Source organism: Rana temporaria, chromosome 11 (genome assembly GCF_905171775.1).
Source record: "Rana temporaria chromosome 11, aRanTem1.1, whole genome shotgun sequence".
NCBI lineage: Eukaryota > Metazoa > Chordata > Amphibia > Anura > Ranidae > Rana > Rana temporaria.
This window is the reverse complement of record NC_053499.1, coordinates 160189514-160208507: the sequence shown is the minus strand read 5'-3', so window position 1 is coordinate 160208507 and position 18994 is coordinate 160189514. Positions and strand designations below refer to the sequence as shown.

Sequence of the window (18994 nt, the reverse complement as noted above, 5' to 3'; positions counted from 1 at the left end):
ATACTCCATTATATACCGTACACTGCCCCCCCCGTATACTCCATTATATACCGTACACTGCCCCCCCCCGTATACTCCATTATATACCGTACACTGCCCCCCCCGTATACTCCATTATATACCGTACACTGCCCCCCCCGTATACTCCATTATATACCGTACACTGCCCCCCCCCCGTATACTCCATTATATACCGTACACTGCCCCCCCCGTATACTCCATTATATACCGTACACTGCCCCCCCCCGTATACTCCATTATATACCGTACACTGCCCCCCCCGTATACTCCATTATATACCGTACACTGCCCCCCCCGTATACTCCATTATATACCGTACACTGCCCCCCCCGTATACTCCATTATATACCGTACACTGCCCCCCCCCGTATACTCCATTATATACCGTACACTGCCCCCCCCCTATACTCCATTATATACCGTACACTGCCCCCCCCGTATACTCCATTATATACCGTACACTGCCCCCCCCCTATACTCCATTATATACCGTACACTGCCCCCCCCCGTATACTCCATTATATACCGTACACTGCCCCCCCCGTATACTCCATTATATACCGTACACTGCCCCCCCCTATACTCCATTATATACCGTACACTGCCCCCCCCGTATACTCCATTATATACCGTACACTGCCCCCCCCGTATACTCCATTATATACCGTACACTGCCCCCCCCCCGTATACTCCATTATATACCGTACACTGCCCCCCCCCGTATACTCCATTATATACCGTACACTGCCCCCCCCCGTATACTCCATTATATACCGTACACTGCCCCCCCCGTATACTCCATTATATACCGTACACTGCCCCCCCCGTATACTCCATTATATACCGTACACTGCCCCCCCCCCCCGTATACACTGCCCCTTATACCGTACACTGCCCCCCCCCGTATACTCCATTATATACCGTACACTGCCCCCCCCCCTATACTCCATTATATACCGTACAATGTTGTGTAGTGAGTCCCCTCAAAATAACTCAACACACAGCCATTCATGTCTAAACCGCTGGCAACAAAAGTGAGGACACCCCTAAGTGAAAATTTTCAAATTGGGCCCAATTTGCCATTTTCCCTCCCAGGTGTCATGTGACTATGTGTGTGAGTTTTTTATATATATATATATATACTGAATGTTCCATGTAAAGAAAAGGCGTGGCCTGTCAGTGGTATGTAGGTCACTCTGAGTCACGTGTCGTAATGCCGCTCTTCTTCATTCCTCTGTGATTATGGGGGACACCTCCCCATGCACAACCTTCATTCCTCTGTGATTATGGGGACACCTCCCCATGCACAACCTTCATTCCTCTGTGATTATGGGGACACCCCCCCGTGCACAACCTTCATTCCTCTGTGATTATGGGGACACCCCCCCGTGCACAACCTTCATTCCTCTGTGATTAACCCCCCCGTGCACAACCTTCATTCCTCTGTGATTATGGGGACACCCCCCCGTGCACAACCTTCATTCCTCTGTGATTATGGGGACACCCCCCCGTGCACAACCTTCATTCCTCTGTGATTAACCCCCCCGTGCACAACCTTCATTCCTCTGTGATTATGGGGGACACCTCCCCATGCACAACCTTCATTCCTCTGTGATTATGGGGACACCCCCCCGTGCACAACCTTCATTCCTCTGTGATTATGGGGACACCCCCCCGTGCACAACCTTCATTCCTCTGTGATTATGGGGACACCCCCCCGTGCACAACCTTCATTCCTCTGTGATTATGGGGGACACCTCCCCATGCACAACCTTCATTCCTCTGTGATTGTGGGGACACCTCCCCGTGCACAACCTTCATTCCTCTGTGATTATGGGGGACACCTCCCCGTGCACAACCTTCATTCCTCTGTCCTATGACTTACAGAGAACCCGTGTATGTAAACAATGCATCACTTCAGTATCTGTGCTACAAGTTCCTGTCCGGGAGTCCATCGCGGCCCTCGCCTGGGCTGGTCCTTCACCGGTCTTTGGGACCCTCCCCCCGTACAATAGATATAAAGGGGGGCTTCTTATAAAGGTCAGAGTCAGTAATATACATTAGACAGCCGGTACCCCCCCCCTGGACACATCTCTTTGGATTTGCTTTAGACATTTTCCACACGACATGCAGATCTTTGTTTTTTTTTTTCATCAACTTCAGTTTTTGTTTTCATTGTAGAACACCGGTGTGTGGAGTCTGCGAAGATCCGGGCCAAATATCCAGACCGGGTTCCGGTAAGCCATCTTCTTTCCGTGCTTCTCCATCTAAGTGCCGATGAATTATTCAGACTGTTTGCATCGCTTTCTATCAGAACCAGTATTGTGCGATCGACTGTTTATATCATTTGTAGTAACAAAACCGTTCTTCACTTTACACTGGAGAGAGGCTCTGATTTGTGGCCAGCCGAGCCGCTTCCATTGTCAGAACCAATGACATCACTGAGAATGCAGCCTATCCAATCACTAGAGAGCGGTGACATCACTGAGAATGCAGCCTATCCAATCACTAGAGAGCGGTGACATCACTGAGAATGCAGCCTATCCATTCACTAGAGAGCGGTGACATCACTGAGAATGCAGCCTATCCAATCACTAGAGAGCGGTGACATCACTGAGAATGCAGCCTATCCATTCACTAGAGAGCGGTGACATCACTGAGAATGCAGCCTATCCAATCACTAGAGACCAATGACATCACTAGAGAGCGGTGACATCACTAGAAAGCGGTGACATCACTGAGAATGCAGCCTATCCATCACTAGAGAGCGGTGACATCACTGAGAATGCAGCCTATCCATTCACTAGAGAGCGGTGACATCACTAGAGAGCGGTGACATCACTGAGAATGCAGCCTATCCAATCACTAGAGAGCGGTGACATCACTGAGAATGCAGCCTATCCTATCACTAGAGAGCGGTGACATCACTGAGAATGCAGCCTATCCAATCACTAGAGAGTGGTGACATCACTGAGAATGCAGCCTATCCTATCACTAGAGAGCGGTGACATCACTGAGAATGCAGCCTATCCCTTCACTAGAGAGCGGTGACATCACTGAGAATGCAGCCTATCCAATCACTACGGCTCCCCCCGGTCCCTGGTGTCAGCAGGAAGGAACGCGGTGCCCCCCCCCCCCGGTCCCTGGTGTCAGCGGGAGGGAACGCGGCGCCCCCCGGTCCCTGGTGTCAGCCAGAGGGAACGCGGCGCCCCCTGGTGTCAGCAGGAAGGAACGCAGTGCCCCCCGGTCCCTGGTGTCAGCGGGAGGGAACACGGCGGCCTCTGGTGTCAGTGGGAGGGAACACGGCGCCCCCCTGGTCCCTGGTGTCAGAGGAAGGGAACACCGCCCCCCGGTCCCTGGTGTCAGAGGGAGGGAACACCGGTCCCTGGTGTCAGAGGGAGGGAACGCGGCGCCCCCCTGGTCCCTGGTGTCAGCGGGAGGGAACGCGGCGCCCCCCTGGTCCCTGGTGTCAGCGGGAGGGAACGCGGCGCCCCCCTGGTCCCTGGTGTCAGCGGGAGGGAACGCGGCGCCCCCTGGTGTCAGCGGGAGGGAACGCGGCGCCCCCCCCAGTCCCTGGTGTCAGCGGGAGAAATGGTGCCCCAAGGGCCAAATAAAAGCAAGCAAAGGGCCACATTCTGCTGTTCTATAGGAAATGTGTCTCGGCTGCTTTACATCGGTAGAAGATGTTCTGGTGGAGACGATGGAGACGCTCGTTCTCCTAATGACGCCCCCCCCCCCCCCCCCCCCCCCCCCTCTGTAGTGTAGATTTTCTTGTACATGTAAATAATTAATCCTGTTTGATTTATTGCTGCTGATGAAGTCCCAGCGGGAGAATCCCGGCCAGGCTTTGTTCTCTGTGTGGCACAATGTCCTTGTTCTACACAGATAGAAGTCATCCCCGATCGTCCTTCACTGACTCCCAGTCTCTATAGGGATCGGCACCGATCGTTTCCTATAGGCCGGCATACAAGTGAAGACCAACTGAAGATTTCTTTTTTCATTATTTCATGCAACCATACTGCAAAAAACGTCAACTAGACAGTCCCGCCCCCCCTGCACAATGCTCCAATCAGAAGTGCTCGCTCTTCCTGAGAAGTGCTGCTGATTGGACACCAGTACAGAGGGGGAGGGATCTGTGCGGAGTGGCGGTCTGGATCTCCAGCGTGTTGCCACCACACTGCCGCACAAATCTACAAATACTAAATAAAAACAGAAGAAAAAAGACTTGTGTCTGAGCAGCCGGACTGCATTGCAGTAATAAAAAGGCGCTTTATTGGGACTTGAGTCGCGCCAATTCGAACGGTTCCATTGCCGTTGATGGGGCACGACTTTGTCGCATGCCAAGTCAAGTCGCAGCAGCGTGAACCGGCCCTTAAAGCTGCAGCAATAGATATGGGGGCCGTTCATGTTGGAGATCGGCATTTCTGAATCTTGTTTTGTCATGGCACCCTAAAATTATGCCCCCCCCCCCCCCCCAAATGTGAATGTTACCACCAGTGGGAAACAAACCTGAGGCTGGGATAATGCACACAACAGCCTTGATGAAATTGACTTCACATCAGGGTCCTCCCACCCCCCCCCTTATACCCCCCCCTTATACATCAGGGTCCCCCCCCCTTATACCCCCCCTTATACATCAGGGTCCCCCCCCCTTATACATCAGGGTCCTCCCAACCACCTTATACATCAGGGTCCCCCCCCACCCCCTTCATACATCACGGTCCCACCCCCAACCCCCTTATACATCAGGGTCCCAACCCCCTTATACATGGGGGTCCTCCCCCCCGCTTAAGGGTCCTCCTCCCCCTCCCTTATACATCGGGGTCCTCCTCCCCCCCCCCCTCCCTTATACATCGGGGTCCTCCTCCCCCCCCCTTCCTTATACATCAGGGTCCTCCTCCCCCCCCCCCCCGCTTAAGGGTCCTCCCCCCCCCCCTCCCTTATACATCAGGGTCCTCCCCCCCCCCCCCCCCTCCCTTATACATCAGGGTCCCCCCCCCCTCCCTTATACATCAGGGTCCCCCCCCTCCCTTATACATCAGGGTGTCGTCGTCCCCCCGCTTATACATCAGGGTCCCCCCCCCTCCCTTATACATCAGGGTCCTCCCCCCCCCCCCTCCCTTATACATCAGGGTCCTCCCCCCCCCCCCCTCCCTTATACATCAGGGTCCTCCTCCCCCCCCTCCCTTATACATCAAGCCCCCCCCCCCCCCCCCCCCTTGTACATCGGGGTCCTTCCCTCCCCCTCTATACATCAAGGTCTCCCCATCAGGGTCCCCTCTTCTGTCAGATCCCTACTTTACTCCAACAGTATAATGGAGGGGAGGTGGGGGGTGGAGCCGGTCTGGATGGAGGTGTACTCCCTCCTCTCCTGCATGCTCGGGCTGGGCTCCTCCTCCTCCTCATCATCCCTCTTCCCAAAGTAGAACGATCGATTGGTTGCAGAGATCTTGATGATTACGAGAAATGATCTTCCAATGGAGAAATCAGACGAACCCTTCCCTGCCCATGTGACTCCAGCGGGGGGGAGGGGGAGGGGTTACTCCGTCTTCTCTGTTCTGATGAGCGATTTCTCTTCTCAGGTGATTGTGGAGAAAGTGTCCGGCTCACAGATCGTCGACATCGACAAGAGGAAATATTTGGTTCCTTCTGACATCACGGTGGCGCAATTCATGTGGATCATCAGAAAACGCATTCAGCTGCCTTCAGAAAAAGCCATCTTCCTGTTTGTAGACAAGACCGTGCCGCAGTCTAGGTGAGCGACACGCGAGAATCTCCGTCACCTGAAATGACCTCCACAGGGCTTGTCGTTCTTATTTCCACTCATTGGGGGAAATTATCCCGTTTAGCTGGATATGGAAATCTGTTCTGGGAGGTTTGTGACCATTCTGAGCCAATCATCAGTCAGTGGGAGGAATAGTGTCCCGTCATTGGTATCAGTGGGAGGAATAGTGTCCCATCATTGGTGTCAGTGTAAGGAATAGTGTCCCATCATTGGTGTCAGTGGGAGGAATAGTGTCCCATCATTGGTGTCAGTGGGAGGAATAGTGTCCCATCATTGGTGTCAGTGTAAGGAATAGTGTCCCATCATTGGTGTCAGTGGGAGGAATAGTGTCCCATCATTGGTGTCAGTGGGAGGAATAGTGTCCCATCATTGGTGTCAGTGGGAGGAATAGTGTCCCATCATTGGTATCAGTGGGAGGAATAGTGTCCCATCATTGGTGTCAGTGGGAGGAATAGTGTCCCATCATTGGTGTCAGTGGGAGGAATAGTGTCCCATCATTGGTGTCAGTGGGAGGAATAGTGTCCCATCATTGGTGTCAGTGTAAGGAATAGTGTCCCGTCATTGGTGTCAGTGGGAGGAATAGTGTCCCATCATTGGTGTCAGTGGGAGGAATAGTGTCCCAGCATTGGTGTCAGTGGGGGGAATAGTGTCCCAGCATTGGTGTCAGTGGGGGGAATAGTGTCCCTTCATTGGTGTCAGTGGGGGGAATAGTGTCCCTTCATTGGTATCAGTGGGAGGAATAGTGTCCCATCATTGGTGTCAGTGGGAGGAATAGTGTCCCATCATTGGTGTCAGTGGGGGGAATAGTGTCCCAGCATTGGTGTCAGTGGGGGGAATAGTGTCCCAGCATTGGTGTCAGTGGGGGGAATAGTGTCCCGTCATTGGTGTCAGTGGGGGGAATAGTGTCCCTTCATTGGTGTCAGTGGGGGGAATAGTGTCCCTTCATTGGTGTCAGTGGGGGGAATAGTGTCCCGTCATTGGTGTCAGTGGGGGGAATAGTGTCCCGTCATTGGTGTCAGTGGGAGGAATAGTGTCCCAGCATTGGTGTCAGTGGGAGGAATAGTGTCCCAGCATTGGTGTCAGTGGGAGGAATAGTGTCCCATCATTGGTGTCAGTGGGGGGAATAGTGTCCCGTCATTGGTGTCAGTGGGGGGAATAGTGTCCCTTCATTGGTGTCAGTGGGAGGAATAGTGCCCCATCATTGGTATCAGTGGGAGGAATAGTGTCCCATCATTGGTGTCAGTGGGAGGAATAGTGTCCCATCATTGGTGTTAGTGGGGGAATAGTGTCCCATCATTGGTGTCAGTGGGAGGAATAGTGTCCCATCATTGGTGTCAGTGGGGGGAATAGTGTCCCTTCATTGGTGTCAGTGGGGGGAATAGTGTCCCGTCAGTGGGGGGAATAGTGTCCCGTCATTGGTGTCAGTGGGGGGAATAGTGTCCCTTCATTGGTGTCAGTGGGAGGAATAGTGTCCCGTCATTGGTGTCAGTGGGAGGAATAGTGTCCCATCAGTGGGGGGAATAGTGTCCCATCATTGGTGTCAGTGGGGGGAATAGTGTCCCGTCATTGGTGTCAGTGGGAGGAATAGTGTCCCATCATTGGTGTCAGTGGGGGGAATAGTGTCCCCATCATTGGTGTCAGTGGGGGGAATAGTGTCCCCATCATTGGTGTCAGTGGGGGGAATAGTGTCCCATCATTGGTGTCAGTGGGGGGAATAGTGTCCCATCATTGGTGTCAGTGGGGGGAATAGTGTCCCATCATTGGTGTCAGTGGGAGGAATAGTGTCCCGTCATTGGTGTCAGTGGGAGGAATAGTGTCCCGTCATTGGTGTCAGTGGGAGGAATAGTGTCCCGTCAGTGGGAGGAATAGTGTCCCGTCATTGGTGTCAGTGGGAGGAATAGTGTCCCATCATTGGTGTCAGTGGGAGGAATAGTGTCCCATCATTGGTGTCAGTGGGAGGAATAGTGTCCCATCATTGGTATCAGTGGGAGGAATAGTGTCCCATCATTGGTGTCAGTGGGAGGAATAGTGTCCCATCATTGGTGTCAGTGGGAGGAATAGTGTCCCATCATTGGTGTCAGTGGGAGGAATAGTGTCCCATCCTTGGTGTCAGTGGGAGGAATAGTGTCCCATCCTTGGTGTCAGTGGGAGGAATAGTGTCCCATCATTGGTGTCAGTGGGAGGAATAGTGTCCCATCATTGGTGTCAGTGGGAGGAATAGTGTCCCATCATTGGTATCAGTGGGAGGAATAGTGTCCCATCATTGGTGTCAGTGGGAGGAATAGTGTCCCATCATTGGTGTCAGTGGGAGGAATAGTGTCCCATCATTGGTGTCAGTGGGAGGAATAGTGTCCCATCCTTGGTGTCAGTGGGAGGAATAGTGTCCCATCCTTGGTGTCAGTGGGAGGAATAGTGTCTCATCATTGGTATCAGTTGGAGGAATAGTGTCCCATCCTTGGTGGCAGGGGCATCTATGGGGAAGCTCCTGGTCTCCAGTAATGATTGGGAGTTGGCTAATCATGTGATTGCGGGGGGCGGGGCATAATATCCCAGTTGAAGGGCCCCCGGGGGTTGGATATAAAGGGGCGGAGTGAAAGTCGCACTGTATATCTGGAATGACGGCTCGTTCTCTCCTCCTTCTCTTCCAGCCTCACCATGGGTCAGCTCTACGAGAAAGAAAAAGACGAGGACGGCTTCTTGTACGTGGCGTACAGCGGGGAGAACACGTTCGGCGTCTGACCGCCGCGGCGGCAGCTTGTGAATCTTGTAAATAACGAGCGTGGGTTTTAGCGCACTTCCCTGTAGCGTAGCGGCTCGGTAACTGGATGTGTTTCTGATAAACTTGTTCTCGTTCTCCGTGTTTATCGATCGCTGTCTGTAGATATTTCTTTTTAATTTATTCTTTTTTTTTTTTTTTTTTTTTGCTTTTTTATTGTATTTTGCCGCCTCTTTTTTTTCTGTCGCGGTCGCCATGTACAAAATAAGGCGATGGACTGTTTGGCAGTAATGGGGGTTCATTCTAGTCCTTGTGTGTGTAAGAGGACCCGGCGGCATGCGCTGCGCACACGTGAAAGGTCCTCGCAATGTTATGAAGGAAGGGAAACCTCGGCATGAATGTGACTTTTGTCTTTCTTTACCTGCGAGGAGCTCCCCTCCCCCGCCCTAAAGTATAATATATATTGCAGCTTACTACTCCTTCATTAGTGTTCTGGCTAAGAACATTTTCAGCAAGTACAGGAAAATAAGTGTTGATCCTGCCAGAAAGGCCGTACTAATCTGTATCTGAGCGCCACAAACTGAAAACCAGACCGAAAATTAATTTCTAATATTCGGAACAAACTCCTCCCACCCATCCATGCTTTATTTTGTTGGGAAATCGCTTTCTAAAACGGCTGACGCTTGGCGTTTTCGGCCATCTTGAGTAAGGGCAGCTGATTCATGTAGCGTTTACTTCCTGGAATCCATCTGCCCTTAGCTCTGGCAGGAGGGTGTGCTTAGCTGAGAAAGCCCCTCCTCTTTTCCTGAAGATGTATTACGTCATTTATATAAAACATAAATATAATCTCCCTTCCTGTACTCATTACAAATAATCCATGTTGATTGGGAGAGCGAAGTGCCGCCAAAATTATTATAATTTTTATTAATTCAGCCGTTAGAAATACTGCAGCTGCTGACTTTTAAAATAAGGACACTTACCTGTCCTGGGTGCCCCCCCGATGTCTTCACCTGAAGGTGATCTGTCCCTCAGCTCTCCTAGGTGGAGGCGCCGCCATCTTTGGTAAGGGAATCAGGAAGTGAGGTCTTGCCGCTTCACTTCCTGGTTCCCTACTGCCCATGCACGACCCTACTGGTCCCTGCTGTCTTCTGGGACCTGTGTGGATTCCGCGGCGACCTATCAGCAGAAGTGGGAGCAAATGCCTGGATTAAACGGGTATCTGCTCCTCCCCCACCCCCCACGAAAGGTGCCAGATGTGACACTGGAGGGGGGGGGGTAGGAAAAGGTGGACCCCCCACTATAAAGTAGAGATGCACCAATCCCAATATCTGTGCCGATGAGTATTTGTGAAAATGTTCCCGATATATCGTGGCGCGATTTGCGTCTGTACAAAATGAAGGGGCACAAATCGTAGATCCGATTGTGGTCATCTACAGCTTGGGCTCCCTCCTCTCTCAGGGCAGTGGACCCCCTCCGCCCCCAGTCACCTCCCCCCCTGTCAAGCGCAGAGTAGCCAATTCACTGGTCCAGGGACCTGAACCCCCCCCCCCCGGCTTTCTCTCCTCTCCTTGTAGTGCTGAAAGTACGGGCTTCTGATTGGTCAGTGCCATCCATGTGATGGTGCTGACCAATTGGACTCCCTGTAGTCAAATTAGAGAAAGCCTTGAGGGGGCGACTGAGGAGGGGGTCCAGTGGGTGGATCGAGCTGCTGGAGAGGCGGGAAACAAAGCCATGGGGAGGCGGGAGCCCAAGCCCTAGATGACCACAGTCGGATCGGGAGGCGGAGCTGGTGGAACACGTCCTGCAGGAAGGTTTCCTGCACCGCTCCTTTGTGATCTCGGGTGCAAAATCACGATGACAAGCCCGGCTTCACACAGGAGGTGTGCGGGAAACTGCTGCATGTGATTCGGACAGGAATCGCACCACATTCCTCTTCAAATCGCAATTCTTTTCAGCGCGATTTGCACCCATTCATTTGTATGGACACAATGATCGGTATTTGATCAGAAGAATTTGGCAATAAAAAGAAAAAAGTATCGGTGTAATGGAAAGTGAACTAAAAGCCAGAATTCTGCTTTAAGGGGAAAAAGCTCCTCGGGGGCGGGGACAAGACTCGCATCTCTGCACAGGCTTCCCTTCGCCTCCCTGTAATTTATTATTTTCCTGCAGATCCTATTTAAGAAGTTTTTGATTAATCGCATTTGTAGCATTCATATTGATTCTGGATTTTAAAAAGAAACCCGTCCTGGGAGAAGAAGCGTGTCGGCTGCCATTGCTGAACTACACCTGAAAATGCTGGCTTGCCTGCAGACCCCTCCCCCTCCCCCCTCATTGGTTCAATAGTTTGAGTGACGAACACTAAACAAGCATGCTAATGGGGGCTGTCCTGAAACTTGCCCCCGGGGGGGGGGGGGGGGGGGGCAGTCGGAAAATCCCGGAGGATCCGCCTCAGAGACCCCGGAGATTTGCAAACCTAATATTTTATTTATTTTTATTTCCAGCAATGGCAGCCGCTGTTTTCCTCCAATGGCGGCGCGGCTTTTGCTGGTTTGGTTGTAGAATTCCATCTCTTAGTGCTTCGCTTTCATTCTATCGGTAATCACTGGTATGTAACTAATATACATCTTCACAGTCCTGCTAATAAAAGAAAAAATCAATACATCATGCGGGGTGTTCGTTATGAGTTTGTTGCCTGGGAAGCCGAATGATAGACTGGGGGGGGGCTCAGTTTATAAAATGGGGGGGGGGGCGGCTCAGTTTATAAAATGGGGGGGGGGGGGGACTCCGTTTATAAAATGGGGGGGGGGGACTCCGTTTATAAAATGGGGGGGGGGGGACTCCGTTTATAAAATGGGGGGGGGGGACTCCGTTTATAAAATGGGGGGGCTCAGTTTATAAAATGGGGTCTACTGCTTTTTTTTTTTTTTTGCAATTCACTAAATTTTACTGAAACGCCACATGCGCTGTTTCTTGAAGCGATGCCGGGGAGAGTAAATGCATCAGCCGCCGCCGCAAGAAAGGGAAAACCATCGACCTCAGGGGGGTGTGGGCAGAAAGGTGGTGTGTATAGTAGATATCAGGGCAGGAGGGGCGGCTGCCCTGGGCACCATGGGGGTTTTGATAAATCTGATGGGGGGGAAAAAAAGAATCTACAGAAAATTGGATAGTGTGTATTCAGCTTAAATGGGTTGTAAAGGTAATTTTTTTTTCCCTAAATAGCTTCCTTTCCCTCAGTGCCGTCCTCCTTCACTTACCTCATCCTTCCATTTTACTTTTAAATGTCCTTATTTCTTCTGAGAAATCCTCACTTCCTGTTCTTCTGTCTGTAACTCCACACAGTAATGCGAGGCTTTCTCCCTGGTGTGGAGTGTCGTGCTCACCCCCTCCTGGCTCCGGTAAGCGGCAGGAAGGGCCCCTCTCCCACCGCCGATAATGGTAATCTCGCGGCGAATCCGCCGCGGAGACCACCGTTATTGTTTACAGGACGGCTCACAAGAAAAGATGGATATCTCGGTTGTGGCAGCTGCCGCCGTTACCGAGATATCCATCCTTAAAAAAAGGACGTATATAGTCGTGAGTGGGGTCCTTAAGTGGTTAACACGGCTATTGGCCAATGGGAGCCCATGTGCTGTAGCAAGCAGACTCTCCATAAAACCGCTTTTCATGGTTTAACTTCAAGGCTGGATTGGAACTTTTAGCTAAATCAGCGAGGACACATCTGGATTGGCCGATAAAATCTTTGTTTATTGAAAGCCGTTCCAACAAAACAAACATTTTTTAAAAATTCCATTGTTGTAGGAAAGACTTTGTTCCTCGTAGATTCTAATTTCTCGGATCCGCTGGTTGCATGTGAATGGAGAGTTTCCATGCCGGGGGGCAGCGGACAGGAGCGATTCCGATGTGCGCGGCGCTCAAGGTCTGATGTTCAGCTGAAGTTCAGGTAATCACGAGGAGTCTGGATCCAGGATGTGAAGGCCTCTTCTCGTAATTGCTTCCAGGCTTCCTGGTAAGACGCAGCGGCTTCCTTATAATCCCGATACGTATTTAATTCCCGAGACCTGCCGAGAAAAAAACAAACACACAGAGGTGAGGCTCCTGGAAAATGCACGCCGTGGTACTTTGTATGCATACAAAGTGGGGATGTCCCGATACCGAGCATTTCCCGAGTACTTGTACTCAGGGGAAACGCTCCGATGCTTCCCCCGATACCTGGGCAGTCAGGTATCGGGTGGTGGGAGGAGTTACAAGTCTTCTCCCCCATGCTGTGCTCCCCCCGTGCTGTCTTCTGTCCAACTTCGTGCTGTGCTCCCCCCCGTGCCATCTTCTCTCCACCCATGCTGTGCTCCCCCCGTGCCATCTTCTCTCCACCCATGCTGTGCTCCCCCCGTGCCATCTTCTCTCCCCCCCCCCCCCCTGCCGTCTTCTGTCCCCCTCCATGCTGTGCTCCCCCCCGCCATCTTCTCTCCCCCCCCATGCTGTGCTCCCCCCGTGCCATCTTCTGTCTAAATCCGTGCCATCTTCTCTCCCCCCCCCCCTGCCGTCTTCTGTCCAACTTCTTGCTGTGCTCCCCCCCCGTGCCATCTTCTGTCTAAATCTGTGCTGTGCTCTCCCCCGTGCCATCTTCTCTCCCCCCATGCTGTGCTCCCCCCCGTGCCATCTTGTGTCTAAATCCGTGCCATCTTCTCCACCCCCCCCGTGCCATCTTCTGTCTAAATCCGTGCCATCTTCTCCACCCCCCCCGTGCCAACTTCTCTCCCCCCTGCTGTCTTCTGTCCAACTCCGTGCTGTGCTCCCCCCGTGCCATCTTCTCTCCCCCATGCCGTTTTCTGTCCCCCTCCGTGCTCCCCCCCCCCCTCAATTTTTCAGGATGGAGAGCGGAGGTAGGAGCCGCTAAATCTGGCTCCTACCTTTTCCGAATGGACATCACTGACTCTGTCCATTCACATAACTGAGCATTGTAACCTGTGTTTACGATGCTTCAGTTTATGAATGGAGAGGAGCTTCTCTCCATTCATTTCAGCTGAGGCTGCAGAGAAAGGGACTGGGGAATCTGTGTCCTTAGTCCCTTTCTCTGTCTTAAAGGGGAGATGTCAGAGGTCTGTTAAGACCCCTGATATGTCTCCAAAGACCCCCAACAGGGCTGATTAAAAAAATAAATAAAAAATTGCAATAAATAATTAAAAAAATAAAATGTAAATAATAAAAAAAAAAAAACACACTGACAATCCACTACAACCCCCCCCCCCCCCAAAAAAAATTGTGTAAAAAACACCGCCACTGCCACATGACATTAAAAAAAAGTATCGGTATCGGCGAGTACTTGAAAAAAAAAGTATCGGTACTTTAAGCAGAGCTCCGCATCCCATGTTCTCTGATAATACACTGGAGGAGTGAGCGGCACCAACGCGTCTTCTGCCAGAGGATGGTTCATTCATAAAAAGCCCACCGATCCTTCCCGAGCCTCGCAGACATGAGTCAGCTTTTCCTGGCCGTGCCGCCGGCTATGACTTCACACAGCTCAGTGTTTATTTCTTATAGAGCGATGCCAAGCGTTGAGGAGTGGCGTTTACCAGTCCCAGAGGTGCCATTCTAGAGAGTCACCGTCCGCTGCCCAGCATCATCCCGTTACACGAAGCGACATGGGTGATCCTGAGCCACGGCGAGGTATACAGCCAATCGGCAGGTCCCATCATACGTCAATTCCGCCAGGTCTGTGTATTCCGGACAAAGCATCGGGGTTCCCGGCCTCCGACACTCCCGGCCTCCCGACGCTCCCAGCCCCCCGGCCTCAGGATAACTCCCGGCCTCCAGATCAAACACTTTCAACATGTTGGGGCTGATTTACTAAAACTGGAGTGCGTGTGAAATCTGGTGCAGCTGTGCATGGTAGCCAATCGGCTTCCAGGGTTTAGGATACGTTCACAATGAGGGCGGAGTAGATGTCTATTGAAAGTCTCCAAAAGTAGTGAAGAAACTTAATCGGCGCGGCGCCGCACCACCATAGCATCTGCAAACTGCCTCTCATGCCGCCCCAGTGTGAAAGCCCAAGTGCTTTCACACTATTGCAGTGCACTTGTGGTGACGGGAAAAAAGTCCTGCAAGCAGCATCTTTGGAGCGGAGAAACTCCTCAAGACGGGCAGTTTTAAGCCTCAACAGCGCTCATCAGCGCAGCCTCAACAGCGGACATCCCAGCGCAGCCTCAACAGCGGACATCCCAGTGCAGCCTCATCAGCACCCATCATTGCAGCCTCATCAGCGCACATGAGTGCAGCCTCATCAGCGCCCATCAGTGCAGCCTCATCAGCGCCCATCAGCGCAGCCTCATCAGCGCCCATCAGCGCAGCCATCAGCGCACATGAGCGCAGCCTCATTAGTGCAACCTCATCAGCACCCATCATTGCAGCCTCATCAGCACAGCCTCATTAGTGCAGCCTCATCAGCACACATGCGTGCAGCCTCATCAACACCCATCAGCGCAGCCTCATTAGTGCAGCCTCATCAGCGCACATGAGCACAGCCTCACCAGCGCAGCCTCATCAGCACCCATCAGCGCACATGAGCGCAGCCTCATTAGTGCAACCTCATCAGCACCCATCATTGCAGCCTCATCAATTCAGCCTCATTAGTGCAGCCTCATCAGCACCCATCAGCGCACATGAGTGCTGCCTCACCAGCGCAGCCTCATCAGCACCCATCAGTGCAGCCTCATCAGCGCACATGAGCGCAGCCTCATTAGTGCAACCTCATCAGCGCAACCTCATCAGCGCAGCCTCATCAGCGCCGCCTCATTAGTGCAGCCTCATCAGCACCCATGAGCGCAGCCTCATCAGCGCCGCCTCATTAGTGCAGCCTCATCAGCACCCATGAGCGCAGCCTCATCAGCGCACATAAGCGTCAGCACACCACACGTCAGCGCCCATCAGTGAAAGAGAAAAATTACTTATTTGCTAAATTTTATAACAGAAACTAAGAAAAATAAAAAAAAAATCTACATTTTTAAATAATTTTTCATTTGTTTAGCAAAAAATGTAAAACCCCAGCGGTGAGTAAATACCACCGAAAGAAAACTGCCATGAGAGCGCAATTGTCATTCAAAGTGCGACATCGCTGAAAGCTGAACATGGGGGGGGGGGGGTGAAAGTGCCCCGGGATTGAAGGGGTTAATGTCCTGAAAATCTGATGTGCCACAAATATCGTAACGCTTAACACACGATGGGTGGCGCTGCCATACGTTGCCTTTGTGCATCAGGATGACGGGTGCAGCCACGCCACACGTCGCCCCGCAACGCATAGATGTGATCGGGGCCCAAATACATAAAACAATGCCGGATTCACATATCAGAGAGAACGCATGCAAGGCGGGTCCAGCAGATGGTTTCCAGGCCCTGCGGGGCGATTCTTGCCAGCGAGTGACATCATGACCGGTCACACAAGGCCGCCGCTCCCGGCCTTTATATTCCAGTAAAACAAAAAAGAATAAATAAAACATCTTTATGTTCCACCCGGTGCGCGGAACGGCGACACGGAACTCCAGCCAAGTCGCTGCACCCTTTGAGATTAGAAATTAAATCACATTGGCCAGAGAAGAAGAGCGCCGCTGTGCGTCTAGGCTGGCCGCTTCCCGCTGAATAACGACATCCATATGATGTACAAAGGACCTTTATTACCAGGAAGACCTTCCCATGAGGGCCCCTTTCACACGGCTGCAAATTAAAAGTCGCACGATTTTATGGATGCAATTTCAGGAAATGGACCTCAAATCACATCAAAGTCGGACCAACGCAGTGCAGGGACTACGCCGACTTGAAGCCGCACAGATATGAATGATTGTCATTGGGAATCATGGGGGGGGGGGCGGGGGGGGGGGGTACGACTTGTCATTCAAATTCGATGTCCAAAGTCGCAGGAAATGTCGCACAAGTGTGAAAGGGGCCTAAAGCTGAACTCTGGGCAGATATAAGAGAGACAGATTAACCCCTTGCCTACCGGGGGGCACCTTCACCCCCTTCCTGCCCAGGCCATTTTTCAGCTTTCAGCGCTCTCACACTTTGAATGACGACAATTGCCCGGTAATGATACATTGTAACCAGATGAGATTTTTATCATTTGTTTGAGACAGATGGAACTTTTTAATTTTTTTTGGTGATATTTAATCACCACTGAGATGTTTTATTTTTTGATAAATAAACGAAAAAATACTAAAAATAATAGTAATTTTTCTCTGATGAGACTGAACTGATGGAAACTGATAAGGTGGCAATGATGGGAACTGACAGTCGGCATTGATGGGCACTGATGAGGCGGCAATGATGGGCACTGTTGGGCCAACACCAATGATCAGTGTCAATGTCCCCTGTGTGAATTGCCACTTACGGCTCTCCTCATGCACTGTCAGCGTGAGGAGAGGAATGACGATAAGGAGGAGGAAGAAGCGTAGAGAGGAGCGAAGGGAAAAGTGTAGAGAGGAGCGTAGGGAGAAGCGTAGAGAGGAGCGTAGAGAGGAGCGAAGAGAGGAGCGTAGAGAGGAACGTAGAGAGGAATGTAGGGAGGAGCGTAGAGAGGAGCGTAGAGAGGAACGTAGAGAGGAACGTAGAGAGGAATGTAGGGAGGAGCGTAGAAAGGAGCGTAGAGAGGAGCGTAGAGAGGAATGTAGGGAGGAGCGTAGAGAGGAGCGTAGAGAGGAGCGTAGAGAGGAGCGAAGAGAGGAGCGAAGAGAGGAGCGAAGAGAGGAGCGTAGAGAGGAGCGTAGAGAGGAGCGTAGAGAGGGGTAGAGAGGAGCGTAGAGAGGAGTGTAGGGAATTCACAACGTCTCACCTGAGTGACTCTGGAAGTCGATCCTCTGACAGATCTTCCACCAGATCCCGGAATACATGAAATTGCTCAGCTTTACAGATCCGAGATCTGGGAAAACAAGGACAAGAGTTTTATACCCCGGCATCCCATTATGGCCCCCCGAGGGTCTCATTATTAGATGGAAATTATAATCGGCTTTTATAGGTTTTATTTATAATTGTAAAACAGAAGAGGAAATATTTTCTTACCCTGTAACAATCTAGAACGGTATTTCCTGGCAGCACTGGGGGGGTGGGGAATCGGTCACCTCCCCCCAGTCAGTCCCCTCCCCCCAGAGTAAGAATTACTCCCAGGGAACACATTTAACCCCTTCCTCGCCCCCCTAGCGTTAACACCTTCCCTGCCAGTCACATTTATACAGTAATCAGTGCATATTTATAGCACTGTTCGCTGTATAGATGTGAATGGTCCCAAAATAGTGTCCGATGTGTCCGCCGCAATATCGCAGGCCTGACAAAAATCGCAGATCGCCGTCATCAATAGTAAAAAAACAAATAAAAAATCATAAATCTATCCACCATTTTGTAGACGCTATAACTTTTGCACAAACCAATCAATATACGTTTATTGCGATTTTTTTATCAAAAATATGTAGAGGAATACGTATTGGTCTAAACTGAGGAAAAAAAATGTTTTAAAAAAAAAAATGGGATATTATAACAAAAAGTAAATAAAATATTGGTGTTTTTTTTCAAAATGTTGTATTTTTTTGTTTATAGCGCAAAAAATAAAAACCGCAGAGGCGATCAAATACCACCAAAAGAAAGCTCTATTTGTGGGGAAAAATTGATAAAAATATAATTTGGGTACAGCGTTGTATGATCGCGCAATTGTCATTCAAAATGCGTCAGCGCTGAAAGCTGAAAATTGTTCTGGGCAGGAAGGGGGTCTAAGTGCCCGGTAAGGAAGGGGTTAATTAGCCTTTTTTTTTTTCTGGTTTAATTTCCTAAATCTAGCTCCAGTGCCCCCGACTATATGGCAACACTTCACCAAAAATACACAACTGGGGAAAGAGATGACAAGGTTTGTTAGAAAGTAGCGAGTGGATGATTCGATCTATAGTGAATGGATGAGGTCCTCCAGCTGTTGCGGAACTACAAGTCCCATCATGCCTTTTGGGAGTCAAGCTTGTAACTGTCAGCCTTGCAATGCCTCCTGGGACCTGTAGTTCTGCAGCAGCTGGGAGGGCCCCAGGTTGGGCCCCCATGATGTACAGTGTGATCGATACCTGGACTGCGGGGTCCCAATAGCCTTCTTGGTGGTTCCTTGTCTGTAGCCGTTAGCAGTGACATCTACAGGCCGTTGTGGAACTGCGCTCCAGCCGATAGCTGTGGATGAGGTATAGAAGTATTAGGAGTTGTGCATATCAGTGGCGGCTGGAGTTTTATTCAATTGGAGGGGGCAGCAAACGACCCGGAATCTGCCCCTCCCCCCATCCGTGGAAGGACGATCGGACATCAAACCCCCGCAATTTCCCCATCTAGGTAGCGGGCGGGGCAGCGTGTCCGACGGGCGGCAGCTTTCCTCCTCCTCCTGTGGTTCACAGCGGCTTCCGCTCTGCGTCTCCTCCCTCCTCCTCCTCCTAGGCATCCAATAGGATCGCCTGTCATTTCACCCA

At 51.3% G+C, this 18994-nt stretch overlaps 2 protein-coding genes across 4 annotated transcripts in view; one reads left to right on the top strand and one right to left on the bottom strand.

Moving 5' to 3' along the window:
• Window positions 1–2202: 2202 nt before the first annotated feature.
• GABARAPL2 (GABA type A receptor associated protein like 2) lies at window positions 2203–11186 on the top strand (the record flags this gene model as incomplete). The annotated part of the gene is given in 3 exon segments (XM_040329578.1): window positions 2203–2258; window positions 5604–5776; window positions 8455–11186. Coding segments are annotated over 3 exon segments (320 nt in total), but the record flags the coding sequence as incomplete, so codon positions are not given.
• Window positions 11187–12256: 1070 nt separating this feature from the next.
• Window positions 12257–18994, bottom strand: part of ADAT1 (adenosine deaminase tRNA specific 1) — a 19047-nt gene continuing 12309 nt past the window's right edge. The window contains exons 7-9 of one of the 3 annotated variants that reach the window (XM_040329577.1): window positions 18605–18704; window positions 17338–17424; window positions 12257–12580 (exon numbers count right to left, since the gene is read on the bottom strand). In XM_040329577.1, coding sequence (XP_040185511.1) covers window positions 12448–12580; window positions 17338–17424; window positions 18605–18704 — 320 coding nt within the window. In that variant the 3' untranslated portion in view covers window positions 12257–12447. The remainder of the gene's footprint in view (window positions 12581–17337; window positions 17425–18604; window positions 18705–18994) is intronic. The other 2 variants (XM_040329576.1, XM_040329575.1) reach the window with 2 other exon arrangements.